The following is a 19,870-nucleotide window of genomic DNA, read 5'->3' as shown; positions in this document are numbered from 1 at the left end:
CCTTCTCCCTGTAACCTATGACACCCTATTAATCTTCTTCTTCTTGCGTATGGCGTGCACAGCCTTGTTCTATTTGATCTTACTTGATTGTGCACGCCAGGTTGATTGCATTCGTCGAAACAGTGCGGACCATGTGAAGGTTGCAATCTTCCACCCCACCCTATTAATCAAGAACCTATCAATCGCCACTTTAATTCCACAACTGCCTGTGACAATGAATTCCACAGACTCGCCACCCTCTGGGTAAAGGAATTCTTACTCATCTCCATTCTAAAGGTACGTCCTTTTATTCTGAGGCTGTGCCCTCTTGTTCGAGACGCTCCCATTATGGGAAACAATTATTCCATGTCCACTCTATCTAGGACATTCATTATCCATCCCCTTCAGCAGAGAAATGTGTAGGAAGGAACTGCAGATACTGGTTTAAGCTGAAGATAGACACAAAAAGCAGGAGTAACTGAGACCCTTCTTCAGACTGGTGGAAGTCAGAAGACACCAGTCTGAAGAAGGGTCTTGACCCGAAACGTCACCCATTCCTTCTCTCCAGGAATGCTGCCTGTCCCACTGAGTTATACAAGCTGTTTGTGTCTATCTTCCCTTCAGCAGAGAACTGTGGATGCAGCCCAGACCATCACACAAACAAACCTCCATTCTATTAACTCCATTTACACCTCACACTCCCTCGGCAAGCCCACCAGCATAATCAAGGATGAGGCACATCGTGGCCACTCCCTTTTCTCCCCTCTACCATCGGGCAAAAGGTATAGAAGTGTGATTATACACACCTCCAGATTCAGGGACAGTTTTTTCCCCAGTTGTTAATGCGCGACTTAATCATCCTACCAACAACTAGAGAGCAGTGCTGAACTACCATCTACCTCATTGGAGACCCTCGGTCTACTTTGATTGGACTTTCTGGATTTTAATGCACTAAACATTATTCAACTTATTCCCTTGATCAGATATATGAATACAGTAGATGGCTCGATTGTAACCATGTGTAGTCTTTCCACTGACTAGTTAGCACACAACTAAAAGGTTTTCACTGTACCACAGTGCACGTGACAATAAACTAAACTCAGCTCAAGATTTTGAAGAAATGTTAAATAGTTCAGGAATGATATGGAGCAGATCCAGAGTATTTCCAAGTGGCAGAGTTGCTGCCTTTCCAGATCGATGACACAGTGGTGCAACGGTTGAGATGCTGCCTTACAGCACCAGAGACCAGAGTTGAATCCTGGGTGCTATGGGTGCTGTCTTTACTGAGTTTGTACATTCTCCCTGTGACCGCATGGACTTCCTACCGTGCGCCGGTTTCATAATCATAATTATAATACCTTATTAGCCAGGTATGTTTTGCAACATACGAGGAATTTCATTTGCCATAATCATACCAATAAAAAACCCACATTCCAAAGACGTGCAGATTTGCAGGTTAATTGGCTTCTGTAAAATTGTTGCGTTCATGGGGTGAAACTAGTTGATGGATAATCGCTGGTCGGTGCAGACATGCTGTGCTGAAGAGCCTGTTTCCACGCTGTATCTCTAAAACTAAAAACAAATCTCTTTCTCCTTGAATAAAGATGAGCACGTCTCATTGCTGGGGTCATTACGTGCCTGTGATAGAGTATACTCATGTGGCAGTCTGAGTACCAAACATCAAACAAGGAATTCTTTACAAACTGCAAATGCATTCATTCCTTGAATCCCCTGATAATATTCGACCAACAGCAGAATACTCTGATGGTCAATCTTGTGTGTTTGGGATGCATGGATTACAGGAGCTTTCTAGATACCAAGCGATCCTTTTTGTACCCAACTTTGTTCAGCTATGAAGCCAGACAGTCGTACAGCGTGGAAACATTCCTTCAACCCACTTTGCCCACACTGACCAACATGTCCCACCTACACTAGGCCCACATGCCTGCATTTGCCTGCATTCCTCTAAATCTGTACTGTCCATGTAACTGTCTAAATGTTTCTTAAACGTTGCAATAGTACCTACCTCAACTACCTCCTCCATGCACTGACCGTTCCACACATCCACACACCTATAGAAGAAAATTACCCTTAGGTTAATTTTAAATCTTTCCCCCCTCACTTTAAACCTATGTCATCTGATTCTCAATTCTCCTATTCTACGTAAAACATTGTCCGTTTACCTGATTTATTCAATTCAATTCAATTCAACTTACCCGATCTATTCCTCTCATGATTTTGTACACCTCTATATTCTTCCCCCAATCTCCTGCGCTCCAAGTTCTCTGCTGCTTTCCAGTTGGACAACATCTTTCCTACAACACCTTAAGTCTACATTGACTATAATCCTGTAGTCAGAAGACACGTTAGTAGCTCATTGCATTGCTGAATGCTTAGTTGGCTGGGAAATGTAATGACATCTACATTGACAGGGCAGCTTGGAGCATCCTGAAGCTGGGGTCCTGACTTGTGTATTCATCTGGTGCCACCCACCCAAAACCACCCGCCACTTTCTACCACATCAGCCCATGACACATCTTAGCATTAAGCCTGGAAAGCACTGCTGGGGGTGGTGGTGGGGGCAGATTGAGGCACTTTTTTGTTCATTTTATTGTCACGTGCACCGAGGAACAGTGAAAAGCCTTTGTTGTATGCTAATCGGTTAGCAGAAAGACAATCGAGCCGTTCTCAGTGTGCAGATACACGATAAAGGGAACAAGGTGAATAACGTTTAGTGCCATATAAAGTCCAGTAAAATCCAATCAAAGATAACCCAAAGGTCTCCAATTAGATAGATAGTAGAGAAAAACTGCTTTCTAGTTGTTGGTATGATGTGCTTTTGCATAAGCATGCGGATATGCAGGGAAAGGAGGGATAGGGATCAATGCAAGCAGATCAGGTTGGTGTTGGAATCATGTTGGGCACAGACTTTGTGGGCTGAAGGATCTGTTCTTGTGCTGTACTGCTGTATGTTCTATATCCCTTGGTCAGACAGTAGGAGGATGTAGGGGAAAAAGAGGAGGGATAAATGGTGATAATGAGATATCCACTCTGGACATAAAAGCTAATAGCATTATAATTTACTTCAGGCGCTCCTTTAACACCATGCAGTGAGACAGTCCATCATCAAATGCAATAAATCTCTTCAGCTTGGAACAATGTGTGCTTGGCAAAGACAATTTGTATTGCGTAGAAGTCTCAATCTCTTTTTCTTTCAAAGGAATTATCATTGCCAATTCCCCCAAGAGAAGGTTAAAAAGTGAAAATGCTGGAGTTTTAGTTTAGTTTAGTTTAGTGATACAGCGTGGAAACAGGCCCTTTGGCCCACTATGTCCATGCCGACCATGATCAACTGATCAATTAGTTATATCCCAGACCTTTGGGGCAAGTTACAATCCAATCTTTGGATTGTGGGAGGAAACCGGAGCTCCCGGGCAAGCCCATGTGACAGGGAGAACGTACAATCTCCAAACAGACAGCGCCCATGGTCAGAATTGAACCCGGGTCTCTGGTGCTGTAAGCAGCAACTCTACTGCTGGGCCACTGTACTACTCTGAATGTATGGAGAGGCTCAGGCAAACTGTGTGGAGAGTGGGGTGGAGTGAGAGTTTGTGATGTAAAGTCAGCAAAGTCAAATGTTTATAGTTTCTCACTCTACAGAAACTGCCCGACCAGTTGAGTATTTGAAAACATTTCCAAAGTGCACAGTTGCCAATATACTATTTGCAAACTTCACCATTAGCACTGGTTTACACTGCAGATACACACAACATGCTGGAGTAATTCAGCAGGACAGGCAACATTTCTGGAGAGAAGGAATGGGTGACATCTTGGGTCGAGACCCTTCTTCAGATTCTCATCTCGACCCTAAATAGTCAGAAGAAGGGTCTCAACCCAAAACGTCACCCATTCCTTCTCTCCAGAAATGCTGCCTGTCCCGCTGAATTACTCCAGCATTTTGTGTGTATCTTCATTCAATGTAAACTAGCATCTGCAGTTCCTTCCTACACCCAGGATTCTACTGAATGGCTCACTAATAAATGCATACATGAGGATGTTGATCATACATCCTGTTGCCATTCACCCATTCAGTTTCTAGTTTGTAGAAAGTTACTCCGGCACTTTGTGCTCTTTTGTGTAAACCAGCATCTGCAGTTCCTTGTTTCCACACCTAAATTAACATTAGTTATCAAAATCAACTTGCCATGTCTCAACTCACTGTGCTGTCAGTTTGGTGGTTTGTTGGAGCTATGCACAGTGTGAATAAGTTTCATCGGCAGATCTTAAAGCAGATCTGAAATGTGTAAATTGACCTCTGTAGATCAATAAAATATTATATTCAGCATTATCTCATAAGTACCTTGCAAAGTACACTGAACAAATTTTGACCAGTACATTGCCAAAGTGGTGCTTTCAACACCAGAGACCAGGATTCGATCCTGACTACGGGTACTATCTGTATGGAGTTTGTAAGTTCTCCCTATGACCATGTGGGTTTTCTCCAGGTGCTCTGGTTTCCTCCCACACTTCCAAGACATACAGATTTGTAGGTTGATTGGCAATTGTACATTGCCCCCTAGTATGTAGGATAGTGCTTGTGTATGGGGGTGTTCGCTGGGTGGTGTGGACTCAGTGGGCTGAAGGGTCTGTTGTCTCTTTGTATCTCTTAAGTAAAGTGAAGAACTTCTGGCATTGATATTTTGAGATGCAGTACAATAATCCTGCCTTCATTCTTGCAAATAGTGTAAGCTTTAGATATTCTTCAATGCTTATATAGTTGATTTAAATCTTTAATCATGAAAATACGAGTTTTACATCAAATTATTTTATTTTCATCTTTCAGAGGTGAAACGAATAGAGAAAGTATTAACGTGGAACTAAAGGAACCTGCCGCCTATCCCAACACAGCTGAATACAACTGGAAACACAAAAAATCTCTTGAGGACATTGGTAATGTCAATTTTAAATATATTCGACACTTTCTTGAAATTTTTTTTGCTGGTACAATGATGGGTTAATGAACTGCAATCGTTTGATATATATTTCTTACCAAATCTTCACCGTTCAATGAAAGCTATTATTCCATGCAACATTTTTGCTATTCTTATCTACTATATAATACATGGATCTGCAATACATTAGAGTTTAAACAGCAGAACAACTGTCGTTGCACCTTGAGGTCGAATGTAAAGTGAGAGTATATAGTTGATGGCAAGGCCACTAACAGGTTTGAAGTACAGAGGGATCTTGCGGTCCAAGTATATCTACTTCTGTCTACTTCATTGGAGACCCTCGAGACTGTCCTTAATTGGAACTTACTAGCCATTATCTTGCATTAAATGTTATTCCTTTACACTGTGGACAGCTCGATTTTAATCATGTAATGTCTTTCCGCTGACTGGTTAGCATGCGACAAAAAGCTTTTCTCTGTTCCTCAGTACACGTGACTATGAACTAAACTATAAGTCCGCAGCTTCCTAACAGTAGCAATACAAGTAGATAGAGTGGTATAGAAGGTGTATGGTACACCTGTCTTCCTCAGTCAGCAAGTTGAGTATAAGAAGTCATGTTGCAGCTTTATAGGGTCTTGGATCAGCTACATTTGGAGTATTGTGTGCAGTTCTGGTCACCTCGTTCAAGGAAGGAGGTGGCGACTTTGGAGAGGGTGCAGAAGAGGTTTGCCAGTATGCTGCCTTGATGATAGGGTATTAGTGACAGCGATAGGTTGGGCAGACTTGAGTATTTTCTCTGGAACGTCAAAGGTTGAGGAGAGAAATGATGGAATTATATAAAATGACGAGAGGGATGGATAGGATGGGTACTAACAAACTTTTTTCCCGATGTGGAAATGTCAAAGACTAGACGGCATACCTTTAAGGTGAGAGGGGCAAAGTGTAAAGGAGATGAGTGGAACAGTGTTTTTACCAGTGATGGAAATGGGTTTTAGGAACTTGGGGTATGCTAAGGACGGTGAGGCTGAGGTTGGGAAGGAAAGGAGGGGGGGGGGGGGGGGGGGGGGGGGTTTATGTGCGGTCATACCAATGTAAAAGTACAAGAATGCATAACTTGTTTATTGTGCATTATATGTCAGCTGCTTTCCTGCATCTCTCTCTCTCTCTCTCTCTCTCTCTCTCTATCTCTATGTTGGCTGCAGCCATTTTCTGCTTTGGTGAGGGAAGCAGGTTGGTGATTGGTCACAATGACCCTCGGAGACTGTCTGATTGGCCACCGAGTGTCCAGCGCATTATGTGATTGGACACAATGCCCTTGGAGACATCAACTGATTGCATGGGAGGAGACCGATTTGTTGATTGGACGGGAAATTTAAGGGAAGCTGGTCGGTGATTGGACGCAACCCCCTTAGAGATAGCAGTTGATTGGCTGCCAAATAATCAGGCACAAAAAATTGACAAATAGGAAAATAATAAAATCGGAATACTGATTTAAATCAGAAGAATATCATGCCTGATCTGCAGCAAATATACTAGTATCCACTCTAGTATCTTTCATCTGCAGTTCCTTCCTATTGAAGAAGAACCCTGGCCCGAAACAACTCCTAATCCATTCCCTCCACAGATGCCGCATAGCCCGCTGAGTTCCTCCAGCGCTCTGTGTTTTTTATTTAACTCTGAAATTGACAATATACATAAAGCTGGAGTAACTCAGCAGGACAGGCAGCGACTCTGGAGAGAAGACCCTTCTTCAGACTGATTGGTGAGAGTACTTGTGATTGTCTGAAGAAGGGTCTCGACCCGAAATGCCACCCACTCCCTAGAGCCGCCGCCCGTCCTGCTGAGCCACCCCAGCCCCCCGTGTCCACCTTCAACTCCAGAGGCAAACAAAAAACAGAGTGTTGGAGGAACTCAGCGGGCCAGGCGGCACCCACAGAGGGAACGGACCAGGAGCCGCTACGGGCCAGGGCTTCCCTCCCCCCCCCAAACAGGAAGGAACCACAGATACAGCCGTCCCCTCAAAACGCCAAATGATTCCGGGAATGCCGAAGTGAGAGGGTGAAAGAGCGGGAGTGAGAGAGCGAGAGTGAGATGAGCGGGAGAGAGAGCGCGAGAAAGAGAGGGAGGGAGAGAGCGAAAGACAGAGAGACACAGCGAGAGAGGGAGAGAGAACGAGGGATGGAGGGAGAGAAAGAGGGGAGAGAGGAGAGAGAGAGAGAGAGAGAGAGAGAATAATAAAATAATGTGGGTGAATAACTTTACCTGCACACCAGGAAGAAGCCCTTGCACACGGTCTGGAGCTCTCAATGACAGTGAGTTTTAAGAAATTCTCCCATGATTTTATTCAAAGGAACGCGGCATCATTAATACTTGGTCGAAACACAATTACATTTACTGAGGAATGTGGATCGATGTATTGATGACACATTGTATAACTAGGTATTAACTACTGGCTGTTAACAAGTGCTAACAGTGGTAGTTAACAGATCGTTTATGTCTCATGGCTGGTCATGGCTGGTGACTCGTTGTAACGATTATCCATGGTCGTTTTTTAAAAAAATCCGTATTTAACAACACAAATTCGTATTTCCGTATTCATATTGCATTTCTGTACGAAATACGGAAAATCCGTACTACTTGGCAGCTATGAGGTTAGCTAATAAACGTCTTTGACCCTTCTAGTACAGAAATTGGATATAAACTGGGAACTGAAAAGTAGGGGAACGCCGTCCCCCTGTGTACCCCCCATTTCCGTCACTGGTTTTTTACAGAGCGAGTTGTTGGTGTCTGGAACGTGCTGCCAGGGGTGGTGGTGGAGGCAGATATGATAGTGGCATTTAAGGTGCTTTTATATAGACACATGAATATGCAGAGAATTAAGGGATGTGGATCACATGCAGGCTGAGAAGAATAGTTTAACTTGGTTTCATGTTTGGCACAGGCATGGTGGGGCAAGCTCCTGTGTAATAAATTCATTGTGCCCTGTCCTTTATTCATACAGGCTCATTTGGAATTAATTTCCCATTGAATATTAATAAACTTATGAACGTCTAGCCTGCTAAGTGCACCTGTACAAAATCCTTCCTCTGAAATAGGTACAACTCCGGCCGATGGGATTTATTCCATTTAAGGTGAGCGGGCGAAATTTTAAAGGAACCTGAGGGGCAACCTTTTCATTCAGTGGTTGGTAGATATAGGGAATGAGCTGTCAGAGGAGGTAGTTGAGGCAAGTGCAATAACATAATTTAAAAGAAACTTGCACTGGAACATGGCTAGGAAAGGTTTAGACAAATATGGACCAAACAAAGGCAAATGGGTTTAGCTTCGATGTGTTTCCTGGTCAGCATGGGTAGGTTGGGTCAAAGTTGCCTGTTTCTGTACTCTATGACTCTTGGACTCACTACACGGAAACATTGCTTCCAGTCCTGTCCCTTCCTTAGCCAAGTTTTTTTTATCATTCTTCCACATCACCTGTTAGGCCCCTTGCTTTAAAATCAATGCTATTTAATCCAACCATCCATCCTTGCTCCCTGCTGTGTTCCTGCCTGCCCAATCTACTGAACTCACTGTTATTGATTTCCGTATCGACTTCAAGCTTACCACCTGCCTCACCCCTACAGAGATATCCTGGAGCTGGGATTATTGATCTCCAATAATGACAACAACCTTTCTCTGTGAAAGTTAGGACTCCAGCCAGTGGAATTTATTTCCCTTTAGACTTCACTTTTACCATGGCCACTTTCTGTAACTTGGTCAAACCCTGCCTTGATGGCAAGTGCAGCCACTCTCATCTTGCCTCTGAATTCATTGCTTTAGTGCAATACTGTGATGATCTCTGAGAGTGGTTCTGGCAAAATGAGCTTCAGGGATCAAGTTATTGAAGAGTAAGGGTGTCAGGGGTTAAGGGGATAAGGAGGGGAATGTTGAGAAGGAAAGATAGATCAGCCATGATTGAATGGCAGAGTAGACCTGATGGGCCAAATGACCTAATTTTGTTCCAACAACTTATGAACATAAATGCTGACAGAAAAAAAGACACAAGGTGCTGAAGTAACTTAGCAGGCCAGGCAGCATCTCTGGAGAACATGGACAAGTGACATTTCAGGTTGGGACCATTCTTCAGTTCCAACCTGAAACGTTACCAATCCATGTTATCCTGAGATGCTGCCCAACCTGCTGAGTACTCCAGCACTTAGTTTCTTTTTTTGGAAAACAGCATCTGCAGTTCCTTGTATCTATAAGAGTAGACGCTGCAAGTGGACACATCATTCTGCACAAGCGCACAGTTGCAAACAGAATGTCCTCATCCACACTCACAAAATCTGAACAGTTGTAATGTTGCGGCGAACAGTTGAGTTGTGTTGCAAGGAACTGCAACAGAATCTTTATTTGAGGATTTCGGTCCAGGTAATTAATTACATACGTCTGCAATTTACAACAGGCACAATGTTTTTGGAAGGGCGATAGAGAGCCAGTAAAAGTCAAGAGCTCTCAGCGGGCAATCATCTTCACCCAGAGTATTCAAAGAGGGATGCGTCCACTTAAAAAGGGTTCAATAGCATAGTGATATGTTGCTGGACTAGTAGTCCAGATGATAAATAAATGATGCAGAGATGTGAGTTCAAATCTCACCACAACATCTGGGATTTTTAAATACAGTTAATTAAACAAAGCTGGAATCAATAATGGAGTACATGAAAGTATGGGATTGTTGTAAAAACACAGCTGTTCCACTAATTTGTTTAAGAAAGGGAAATATACAACTATTCGCCTGTGGTGCCTTTATGTATCTGCACGGAACCGGGATGTAAAAAGTTACAAAAGGATGTGCTGGCGTTGGAGAGGATCCAGAGGAGGTTTACAAGAATGATCCCAGGAATGAATGGGTTAACATATGATGAGTGTTTGACAGCACTGAGCCTCTAGTTGCTGGAGTTTAGAAGGATGAGGGGGGCACCTCATTGGAACTAACCGAATAGTGAAAGACCTGGATAAAGTGGATGTGCGGAGAGGATGTTTTCACAAGTGGGAGAGTCTAGGACTAGAGCTCATAACCTTGGAATTAAAGGACGTTCCTTTAGAAAGGAGACTAGACTAAGCGGGAGCCATTAGGTCCCAGGTTCACACGGGAGGGCTGGTCCCCCAACGCAATTTTCCAGCAATTCCAATATTGGTGGCCAGTGGGGGGAAGGGGGCTTTCTGAAGCGCTAGCATGGGTGTTGTGGGTCAAGTCAAGTCAAGCACAGTGAGTGCAGGGCCAACAATCCATTTCAATCCAATTCAAGTCAAGTCAAGTCAATCCATTTCACGTCAAGTCAATCCATTTCACGCCCAGGGCAGGCCAAACAGCTCATGGCATTGTCACTTCATTTCCAATTTTGCATTGCAGTATCAAGCAGGGGCAGCGGCAGCAGGCCAAACAACTCATGGCACTGTCACTTAATTTCCAATTTTGCATTGCAGTTTCAAGCTCGGGCAGCAGGCCAAACAACTCATGGCATTGTCACTTCATTTCCAATTTTGCATTGCAGTTTCAAGCACAAGCAGGGGCAGCAGGCCCAACAACTCATTGCATTGTCATTAAGGGCTAACAAATCATTTATTGGAAGTAAATTGCAGACTCACAGTTCAGTTGATTCACAGCTTAGAATCTCAGTTGTGGACTCTCCCTCGCGATATTCCAGAGTGACTGACTCACGTCCAGGCATCTGGGGTTTTATAGTCATGCCACCTACCCCCCAGCTGATCTCAAGATTTTTTAAACACTCATACTTTTTTATTTTTCATCGATCAGAAAAATTATCAGGGCTGCCTCAGCGGAGGAGGACTGTGAGTATGATGGCCAAAAATCATAGTGATGTAGGGTAGCTTTTTTCTAAAATCAATATACAACGCAGACAGGAAGTGGTCAAGATGAGACTCTTAGTTATCTAGGTAGATGAGGAGAAATGTATTTAGTCAGAGGGTGGTGAATCTGTGGAATTCTTTGACACAGAAGGCTGTGGAGACGGTCAATGGGTATTTCTTAGACAGGGATAGATTCTTGGTTAGTACGCGTGTTAGGGGTTATGGGGAGAAGGCGGGAGTATGGGGTTGAGAGGGAAAATGTGATCAGGCATGATTGAATGGTGGAATAGACTTGATGGGCTGAATCGTTTAATTCTGCTCCTATCACTTATGAACATGAACTTATGAAAAGAATTATACGGATAAAACGTGATAAACTATTAACAATGACTCGGGCACTGAATTTGAGTGTGACTGAAGACCAATAAATCAAGCAAAGACTTCCCTATTTAACCCCCACCTTTCCCCTTTCCTTCCATCTGCATCCCTCCCCCTGGCTTTACATTTCACCTCTCCTCTCCTATCCTTATCTGACACCCCTTTGTTTTGTTTTGACCTGTAGTCATCGTCGCTTATTCCACCCATCTGCAAATCAAGCCCCCCTTCTTCTGTATTCATCTATTACTTTGTGTAGTGTAGATGCTGGTCTACAGAAATAAAGACACAAAGTGCTGGAGTAACTCAGTGTGCCAGGCAGCATCCCTGCAGAACATGGATAGGTGATGTTTCGTGTCGGGACTCTTATTCAGACCCGTTGAGCTACTCCAACACTTTGTGTCTTTTTGTTTTTAATCTATTAGCAGCCAAGTGTTGTCTCACACCCACCTCTCTTTTCCAGCTCCCCCCTCCCCCCCCCCCCCCCCCCCCCACTATTCCAATCATTTTAAAGAAGAATCCTGATCGGAAACATCGCCTGTCCGCTCCCTCCCCTTGAGTTCCTCCAGCACTTTATGTTTTCTTCTTCACTGATTTTTGAGTTATGGATAATATTAGGAATGCAAACCCACAAGCTAGTCGAGTAGAAGTTCAATGTCACCACACTTGTACCTTTTAATCAACATCAGAGAATTCCCGTGTGTGGGAAGGAACTGCAGATGCTGGTTTACACTGAAGATTGACACAAAATGCTGGAGTAATTCAGTGGGACAACTATCCCGACATTTCGGGTTGAGACCCTTCTTCAGACAATCAGAAGGGTCTCAACCCAAAACGTCACCCATTCCTTCTCTCCGGAGATGCTGCCTGTCCCATTGAGTTACTCCAACATTTTGTGTCTATCTTCAGAGAATTCTCCATTATCAACTGTGGAATATCCTGGAGGCACAGAGGGATGGGGAAGAGGCAGGACTAGAAATCTTAAGCATTGCCAATAGCATCAGGAGCTATCAAAGCATCAGATATGGGCAAGGAAACCTTCTGTTTATTCAGGAGTGTTACCCTCCCAGAGCTGATTAACATTGAACACCATGCTGAAGATGTGTGTTTAGGAAGGAACTGCAGATGCTGGAGAATCGAAGGTACACAAAAAAGCTGGAGAAACTCAGCGGGTGCAGCAGCATCTATAGAGCGAAGGAAATAGGCAACGTTTCGGCCCAAAACCCTTCTTCAGACTGATGGGGTGCTGAAGACCACTTGATGCATTGAATTAGCAAATATGCAGAGGTCAAAGTACATTATAGTTCAAAGTTAAACACCATATACTGTGAAACATTACCACCGAGCTAGTCCCATCTTCACAATTATGACACTATCTGTTATGCTGTATGATACCATAATAATTTAGGTTTATTCAGAATAGATTTAACAAGGTGAGGGACAAATTGTGAAGGAGTTGGGCGGGGTAACTTTTTCACACAGAGTGTGTTGAATGCCTCCCAGGGTTGGTGCTTGGGGAAGATACAATAGCGATATTTAAGAGGCTTTTGGATGGGCATATGGATATGGAGGATAGAGGTGTGGATTACCTGCAGGTAGATAAGAGATGATCTTGGCATCATGTTTGGCGTGGACATTGTGAGCTTCAATGCCCATTCTGTGCTGTACTGCTTTTTGTTCTATGTTCAAAGGTGGTATTGTAACACAGCAATCCATGCTGTTGCCTTAGAGCCCCAGGGACTCTGGTTTAATCTGAACTTCTGGTGCTGTCTGCGCAGAGTTTGCATGATGTCTCCTTGACCACGTGGTTTTGTCTTGTTTTTTCCACATCCCAAAGAGGTGCCGGTAGGTTAATTAGAACATTAAACATTAGAACAGGAATTTGATCCACATTGTTGCTCGATCCTGATCTCGGGTATTGTCTGTGTGGAGTTTGCATGTCTGCCTGTGACTGTGGCAGAGTTATAGGAGCAGAATTAGGCCATTTGGCCCATCAAGTCTACACCATCATTCAATCATGGCTTTTCTACCTTTTCCCTCCTAACCCTATTCTGCTGCCTTCTCCACATAACCTCTGACAGCTATACTAATCAAGAATCTGTCAATCTCTGCCTTAAAAGTATCCATTGACTTGACCTCCGCAGCCATCTGTGGCAATGAATCCCACAGATCCACCACTATCTGACTAAAGAAATTCCTCCTCATTTCCTTTCGAAAGGTGCGTCCTTTTATTCTGAGGTTATGGCCTCCGCTCCACAACTGCCCCACTAGTGGAAATATCCTCTCCCCATCCACATCCACAAGACGTGCTGGTTTGTAGGTTATTGCTGGTTTGTTGGCCTCCGAAAATTGCCCGGAGTGTGTATGTGAAATTGTGTGGGAGTGAATATGAAAGTGGAATAGGATGTGAAAGTGCGATAACATAGAACTAGTGTGAACGGGTGATCGATGGCCAGCATGGACTCGGTGGACCGAAGGTTTTGTTTCCGTGCTGTAGCTTCCAATCTTCAAAATAATTACATTTCTGAGATTTGTATCACCAGAATAATCAGTCAAATTAGAATACACACTTTTCTGTTGCATAATATGATTGGTTAGTTCATGACGTAGGGTTATTTTTAAACAAGAATTATCTCTTTAAAAAAGTCTTTCTCTTCTTCTTTTTGTGATGGATGTGTTTCTGACTTGAGTGAAACTCATAATCAGTGCAATTCAAATGCTGTGACAGTCATGATCTTATGTGTTAGATAGTCTCTTTCATTTAGTGCCACTGTTCACTCCTGCAATGACAGTGCATCCTTTACAGCCAAATGCACATTTAAATGATCAGAGAACTAACAGTCATTGACAAGGAACATTTCCTCCATATTTAAAGAAAATGTTTTAATTTTTAGAAATAGCATCAGGAAAAATTAGAATGAAAATTGCCTCCGTGTTACTCAAATTTGCTCCTCTTTACAAGTTCTCTTGAAATAATGGAACCAGCTAAATTCTGGCTGGAATGGTCTTGTCATCTGTGTCTACAATACTCGACTCACTCTTCATGTATGATAGACACAAAAAGCTGGAGTAACTCAGCGGGTCAGGCAGCATCTCTGGAGAAAAGGAATAGATGACAAATCGGGTTGAGATCCTGTTTCGGGTCGAAACCCTTCTTCAGACCCATACTCCAACTTTTTGTGTCCATCCTCAGGTTAACAGCATCTGCAGTTCATTCCTATACATTTATTCTTCACATACTCTGAACCAGGCAAATAAGCCACACAGTGGCTCAAATAATTACTGTGAAGTTCAATTGCTACTTTCTTGAGGCAATTTGAGATGGAAATCAACCCATCTTTAGTCATTTCCTTGGAATCAATGTCACAGACATTAAAATGTATTGAGGTGAGGGCCTTCCGTCTTAAGATACAAGCATTATCCAGCCTAGAAATTAAAGGTAGATAAAAATGCTGGAGAAGAAGGGTCTCAGAATTTCAGAAGAAGGGTCTTGACCCAAAACGTCACCTATTCCTTCGCTCCATAGATGCTGCCTCACCAGCTGAGTTTCTCCAGCATTTTTATCTACCTTCGATTTTTCCAGCATCTGCAGTTCCTTCTTAAACACCAGCCTGGAAATTGTTCAGTGACTGGAAAGAACCTTGGTTCTTACTGAGCAATTGGCCAGTCACCTTGCAGTGATAACCAAAGGGAGCTGCTGCCTCACGGTGCAAGAAACCCGGGTTCGACCCTGACCTTGGGTACCGTCTGTGTGGAGTTTGCACATCATTTCTGTGACTGTGTGAGTTTTCTACCACATCCCAAGGACGTGCAGGTTTGTAGATTCGTTGGCCTTCTGTAAATTGCCCCTAGTGTGCAGGGAGTAGGCAAGGCAAGGCAACTTTGTTTATATAGCACATTTCATACACGAGGCAGACTCAAAGTGCTTCACATAAAAACATGTCATACAATAAAATGAAATAATAAAATGAAATAAAATAGAACTAAAAGAAAAGAAAAGCAAAATTAAAAAATTAAAAACATAAAAGTTTTCAGTCTTATTTTAAAAGTGGTCAAAGTTGAGGCAAGTCTTAAATCTTCAGGAAGTTTATTCCAGCTATTTGTTGCATAGTAACTAAATCCTGCTTTCCCATGTTTTATATTTACTCTGGGAATCACTAACACTATATAGATGAGAAAGTGGGACCAAATAGAATAAGTGTTAACAAATGATCGATAGTCAGCATGGACTTGGTGGGCCAAAGGGCCTGTTTCCACACAGTACCTGTAAACTAGACTAATCATTTAGTCTGAGCCAGGACTATGGAGTTGCTGATGGAATGAAAATAAATTACAATACCAATTCAAATAATGTAACATGTCGTGATCTTATGGGTAAATGGTATGGCGGAAGCTTGGGTGAGTGGAAGCAGAAGATTGTTGATCATTCAGTAGAGGGATTGGGTTTCAGGTTGGTTGCAGGATCGCTGGGAATCAAGTGGTGCTGTCAGAAGGGGGTAAAGAGTTGGGTCGGGGGACATTTGCAATCCCCAAGGGATGGGGACGTTCAGTTTAGAATGTGATTTTCATTCAGAAAATGGGGTGATTGAGGTGCAATGAACAATAATGGAGGTGAAGGTCCATTCTCATGTGTGCCATTTGTATTGGAGAGAGTTCAGGGGTTTGTTGGATATTAGGGCGAACCTTGGGTTGGTAAGGTGGTTGATCATGGAGAGCCTAGCAGCAGAGGGTGCAACCTCAGAATAAAAGGAAGTACATTTAGAGATAAGGACGAATTTCTTTAGTCAGACGGTGGTAATTCTGTGGAATTCATTGCCACAGATGGCTGTGAAGACCAAGGCATTGGGTATGTTAAAAATGGAGATTGACAGGTTTTTTGATTAGTATGGGTAAATCAAAGGTTATGGGGTGAAGGCAGGAAAATGGGATTGTAGGGAAATTTTGATCAGCCATGATTGAACGGCGGAGTAGATTCAATGAGCGAAATAGCCTAATTCTGTCTTATGATTTCTGAACATGAGATCGTTTGGATGGGAGGGTTGTGGGCTTTTAGGAGAGGCAGGGTTACTATTGAAGTGGGGGTTGCTGAGAGAGTGCTGGGCGTACAAAATACTTAACAATAATGTAACTGAGTTGAATTCCCAATATCTGGGAACCACTCAGGAAAGTCCCATTAAATTATACCAAAGCTGGCCAAACCTTCTTGCATAAGAATGGCTCTCTCACATAGGCCACGGAGAAGCCTAGACACGTTGCTAATTTTTTTAATGGTCCTGCAAATGATTGAGGTCCTCAGTCATCAGTGTGTCGACACAGAAATAGCCCAGAATGAAAACTGGGATCTGGCAACCCCACTAATTTTAGGAGACCTTTTAGTGGAAATGCATTATTGATACTGATTACCAAATGGTCCCAAAAGATAATGTTCATGGAATACATTATTTATTACTGAATAACATTTAAATGACAGCAACTTGCTTTGTCATCCTTCAATAAGCTATCGTTAAATATTCTGTTGGTTTCATCATAGAAACAAATAATTGTTGCCATAGGGACCAGAGCTCGTTAGATAGATCAGCTTCTGGTGTCTGCTATAGTTACAGATGCCTCTCTGCGTGAAGTAAGATATCATCGCACATTGACCTATCCAGACGGCAATTTTGAAGTAAATCTCAATGTGAACTGTTCCTAAATTGTGAAATCAGTGAATTTTCAGGGAGATTTTCAATGACAGCAAACCTGTCGATTCATTTTATCTCCAAACTGGCTAATTCACAAGCATGAAGATAGACACAAAATGCTGGAGTAGCTCAGCGGGTCTGACAGCACCTGTGGAGAAAAAAAGAATAGGTGGTGTTTTGGGTAGGAACCCTTCTTCAGACTGAAAGTAGAGCTGTGGGGTGGGGTGGGGAGTAAACACGAGACAAAACAAGAACCAGAACAACCCAGGGTTGGCAACAGATGGGTTCAGGAAGCGTGGAGCCCATAATGGCCCACTGTTGGCGGGGGAAGGTGTGATAACGAGAGGGATACAAGGATGCGACCAGTGGAACTGGTAGGATGGCTAGGGTGGGGAGGGGGGAGAGAGAGGGGAGGGGCGGGAATGCAGGTGTTACTTGAAATTAGAGAAATCAACACATCCTACACATTATTCACCAGCGCATTCTATTAAAAAGCTTTCAGCTAAACTAATCACTAATTTATCTCTGTTTTATTGAAATACCTGCATGCTGAAGCTATTAATGTCTTCTGTAAAAACATCACCAAGTGTCTCTGCACTGTTGTATCCCAAGTTCAACAAGAAACCAATGAGCTCAATTAATGACGAGCTTATGTTAAATCTAGTTTTGAGTTCATTGTCTCCTCCTTAAGTGGTTGTAGATGGACTGAATTCACATATCGGTTTTGACGAGGCCTTTTCAGAGTCTGGAAGTCTAGACATTACGTGAAGATTTGTCGTGTCCCTGTGATGATCTTGATTGGGATGGAACTTCATCGCCCTATACAAGACCAGGGATGGGTTGGTGGTGGACTATGATTTTCCAAGCTGGTGTTCCAGTCTTTCAGCCCCACTTGGATGTGACATTTGATTGAGGTTTAATGCAGTGTGTCAAAGGGGGATCACAGTGCCAGCTTAAGTCTTCTATCGGGTCAGTGTAAGTACAGGGAGATTCTCACCCTATCTAAGCATAGGTTTAGCCCTCTATGTCCAACTGCTACACCTGATATGGTACTGCCCTGCCGTCCAATGCTACCTTACTTGCTTTCCATCGTGGATAACCCCAGTTAAAGTTCAGCTGCTCTTTCTCACACGTTTCCATCATTTTTCTGCTATTACACTTTAATGTGGTGAGTTATGCATGTTATTCCTTGTTTAATGTATCTATCTGTACGCTGTGAATGGCCTGATTGTAATCATGTATTGTCTTTCAGTTGACTGATTAGCATGCGACAAAAGCTTTTCACTGTACCCCGCTACACGTGACAATAAACTAAACTAAACTGAAGTAAACTTATGCAAATTTCAAAGGAAAATGCCAGTACTAACAATGTTCCACAATTAGCTCGATTTATTGCGTTCATTGTACTGTCTTGAGATTACACTGAGATGAATAATTCAGTTGTGAATATTTATTGTCTCTAATTGGTATTAGTTTATTACTGTCAAGTGTACGATGATACAGTGAAAAGCTTTTGTTTGTGTGCATTCCAACCAAACCAATGATACCATACATGAATACAATTGGGGGATGCATGGTGCCGCTGTGGTAAGGCACGGTGGCTCAGCGGTAGAGTTGTTGCCTGACAGCGCCAGAGACCCGGGCTCGATCGTGACTACAGGTATTGTGTGCATCGAATTTGTACGTTCTACCCATGACCTGCGTTGGTTTTCTCCGGGTGCTCCAGTTTCCTCCCAAACTGCAAAGATGTACAGGTCTGTAGGCTAATTGGCTTTGCTAAAAGTGTAAATTGTTGTGTGTGTACAGGATTGTGTTAAGTGTGCGGAGGATCGCTGGTTGGCATGGACACAGAGGGCCGAAGGGCCTGGTGCTGCGCTCCATCTCTAAAAGTAAATCTAAATCAGATCTTCTTGATGCTTCTTAATGATGCCTTGTAGCAATTTAATATTTTCCTCTGAAGTAGCTGAATCTTGGCTTCGCAGATTATCATTGGCACTTTGGTTAGTCATTGCGTTTATTTTTTTCTCTCACATCTGATCTCAAATGTATGAATCTGAGACAGCTGTTCATTCTGAGAAGGATATCACAGCTGAAGTCCAATCATTCTATCAAACCGTTCCCCAACTTCATTCAGAAAAAGAATGTGGAACGCTATGATCTATGTGGCTGCATAAACAACATCTGTATTCACAGTCAACAGAGAACAGAGATGGAAGATTTAAATCACATTGTGCCATTTTGATGTGCATCCAGTTCTGTGGTAATGCATTGGTAATACACCACATGCCAGATTATCTTGGAGGTCTAAAATATAATTCAACTTTTAATTATGTCCTTATGAGTGAATATAGGACTAAACATAAAAGTGATTTTTTTTGGAGTGGAAACATTAAACAGTGCTGGGATTTGTTCTGTGTTGATTTGCACAATCAAATATTTTTCTGTCTAGGAGCATGTTGAATAAATATTCTGAGAATGGGATGCAACTTCCCCCCCCCCCCCCCCCCCCCCCCCCCCCCCCCCCCCCCCCACCCCCCCCCTTGCCCACACAAACCCCCCCCCCCCCCACACCATGGTGGAATATTGCATTAAGGAATGGGTTCCATTGGGAGACCAGGCCTCCCGTGTGACTGCGACCCAACGGGTCCCACTTAGTCTAGTTCATATTTAATTTCAAGTCCCAAATGATCTCAGTCATTTTGCCACAGTGTCTTCATATTTTCATTGCATCTCTGAGGAATAGTAATTTTCAGGCTCAAATGAAATTCTCACCACCCTTGTAAAATAGTCACAACCAAAATTGCAGCAGCAGAATGTCCAGTGGAGTTTAGGACCATTTCTCCCGACAAAGCAACTACTGTAACTATAATTGTTGTAACTGCTCCACATAGCAAATATTGGCTCTCGAGATCATCCCATGGAAGCAGGATACTCATATGATCAGATTCAGTATGCAGTAAACAGATTTTGCATCAGTTAAGTAGAGGTTAGTCAGGGTGAGAATTTCTATTGCCGATTATTATGATGCCTAAAGGG

The 19,870-nt window shown here is 43.0% G+C and overlaps 1 protein-coding gene across 1 annotated transcript in view; it reads left to right on the top strand.

Moving 5' to 3' along the window:
* The window catches only part of LOC129708650 (neuron navigator 1-like), a 512,158-nt gene that overhangs the window by 158,627 nt on the left and 333,661 nt on the right, over nucleotides 1-19,870 (top strand). The window contains exon 6 of the mRNA XM_055654539.1: nucleotides 4,823-4,929. Coding sequence (XP_055510514.1) covers nucleotides 4,823-4,929 — 107 coding nt within the window. The remainder of the gene's footprint in view (nucleotides 1-4,822; nucleotides 4,930-19,870) is intronic.

The sequence above is a fragment of the Leucoraja erinacea genome, chromosome 24 (genome assembly GCF_028641065.1).
Source record: "Leucoraja erinacea ecotype New England chromosome 24, Leri_hhj_1, whole genome shotgun sequence".
Classification (NCBI taxonomy): domain Eukaryota; kingdom Metazoa; phylum Chordata; class Chondrichthyes; order Rajiformes; family Rajidae; genus Leucoraja; species Leucoraja erinaceus.
This window is presented reverse-complemented; position numbering and strand designations above follow the sequence as displayed.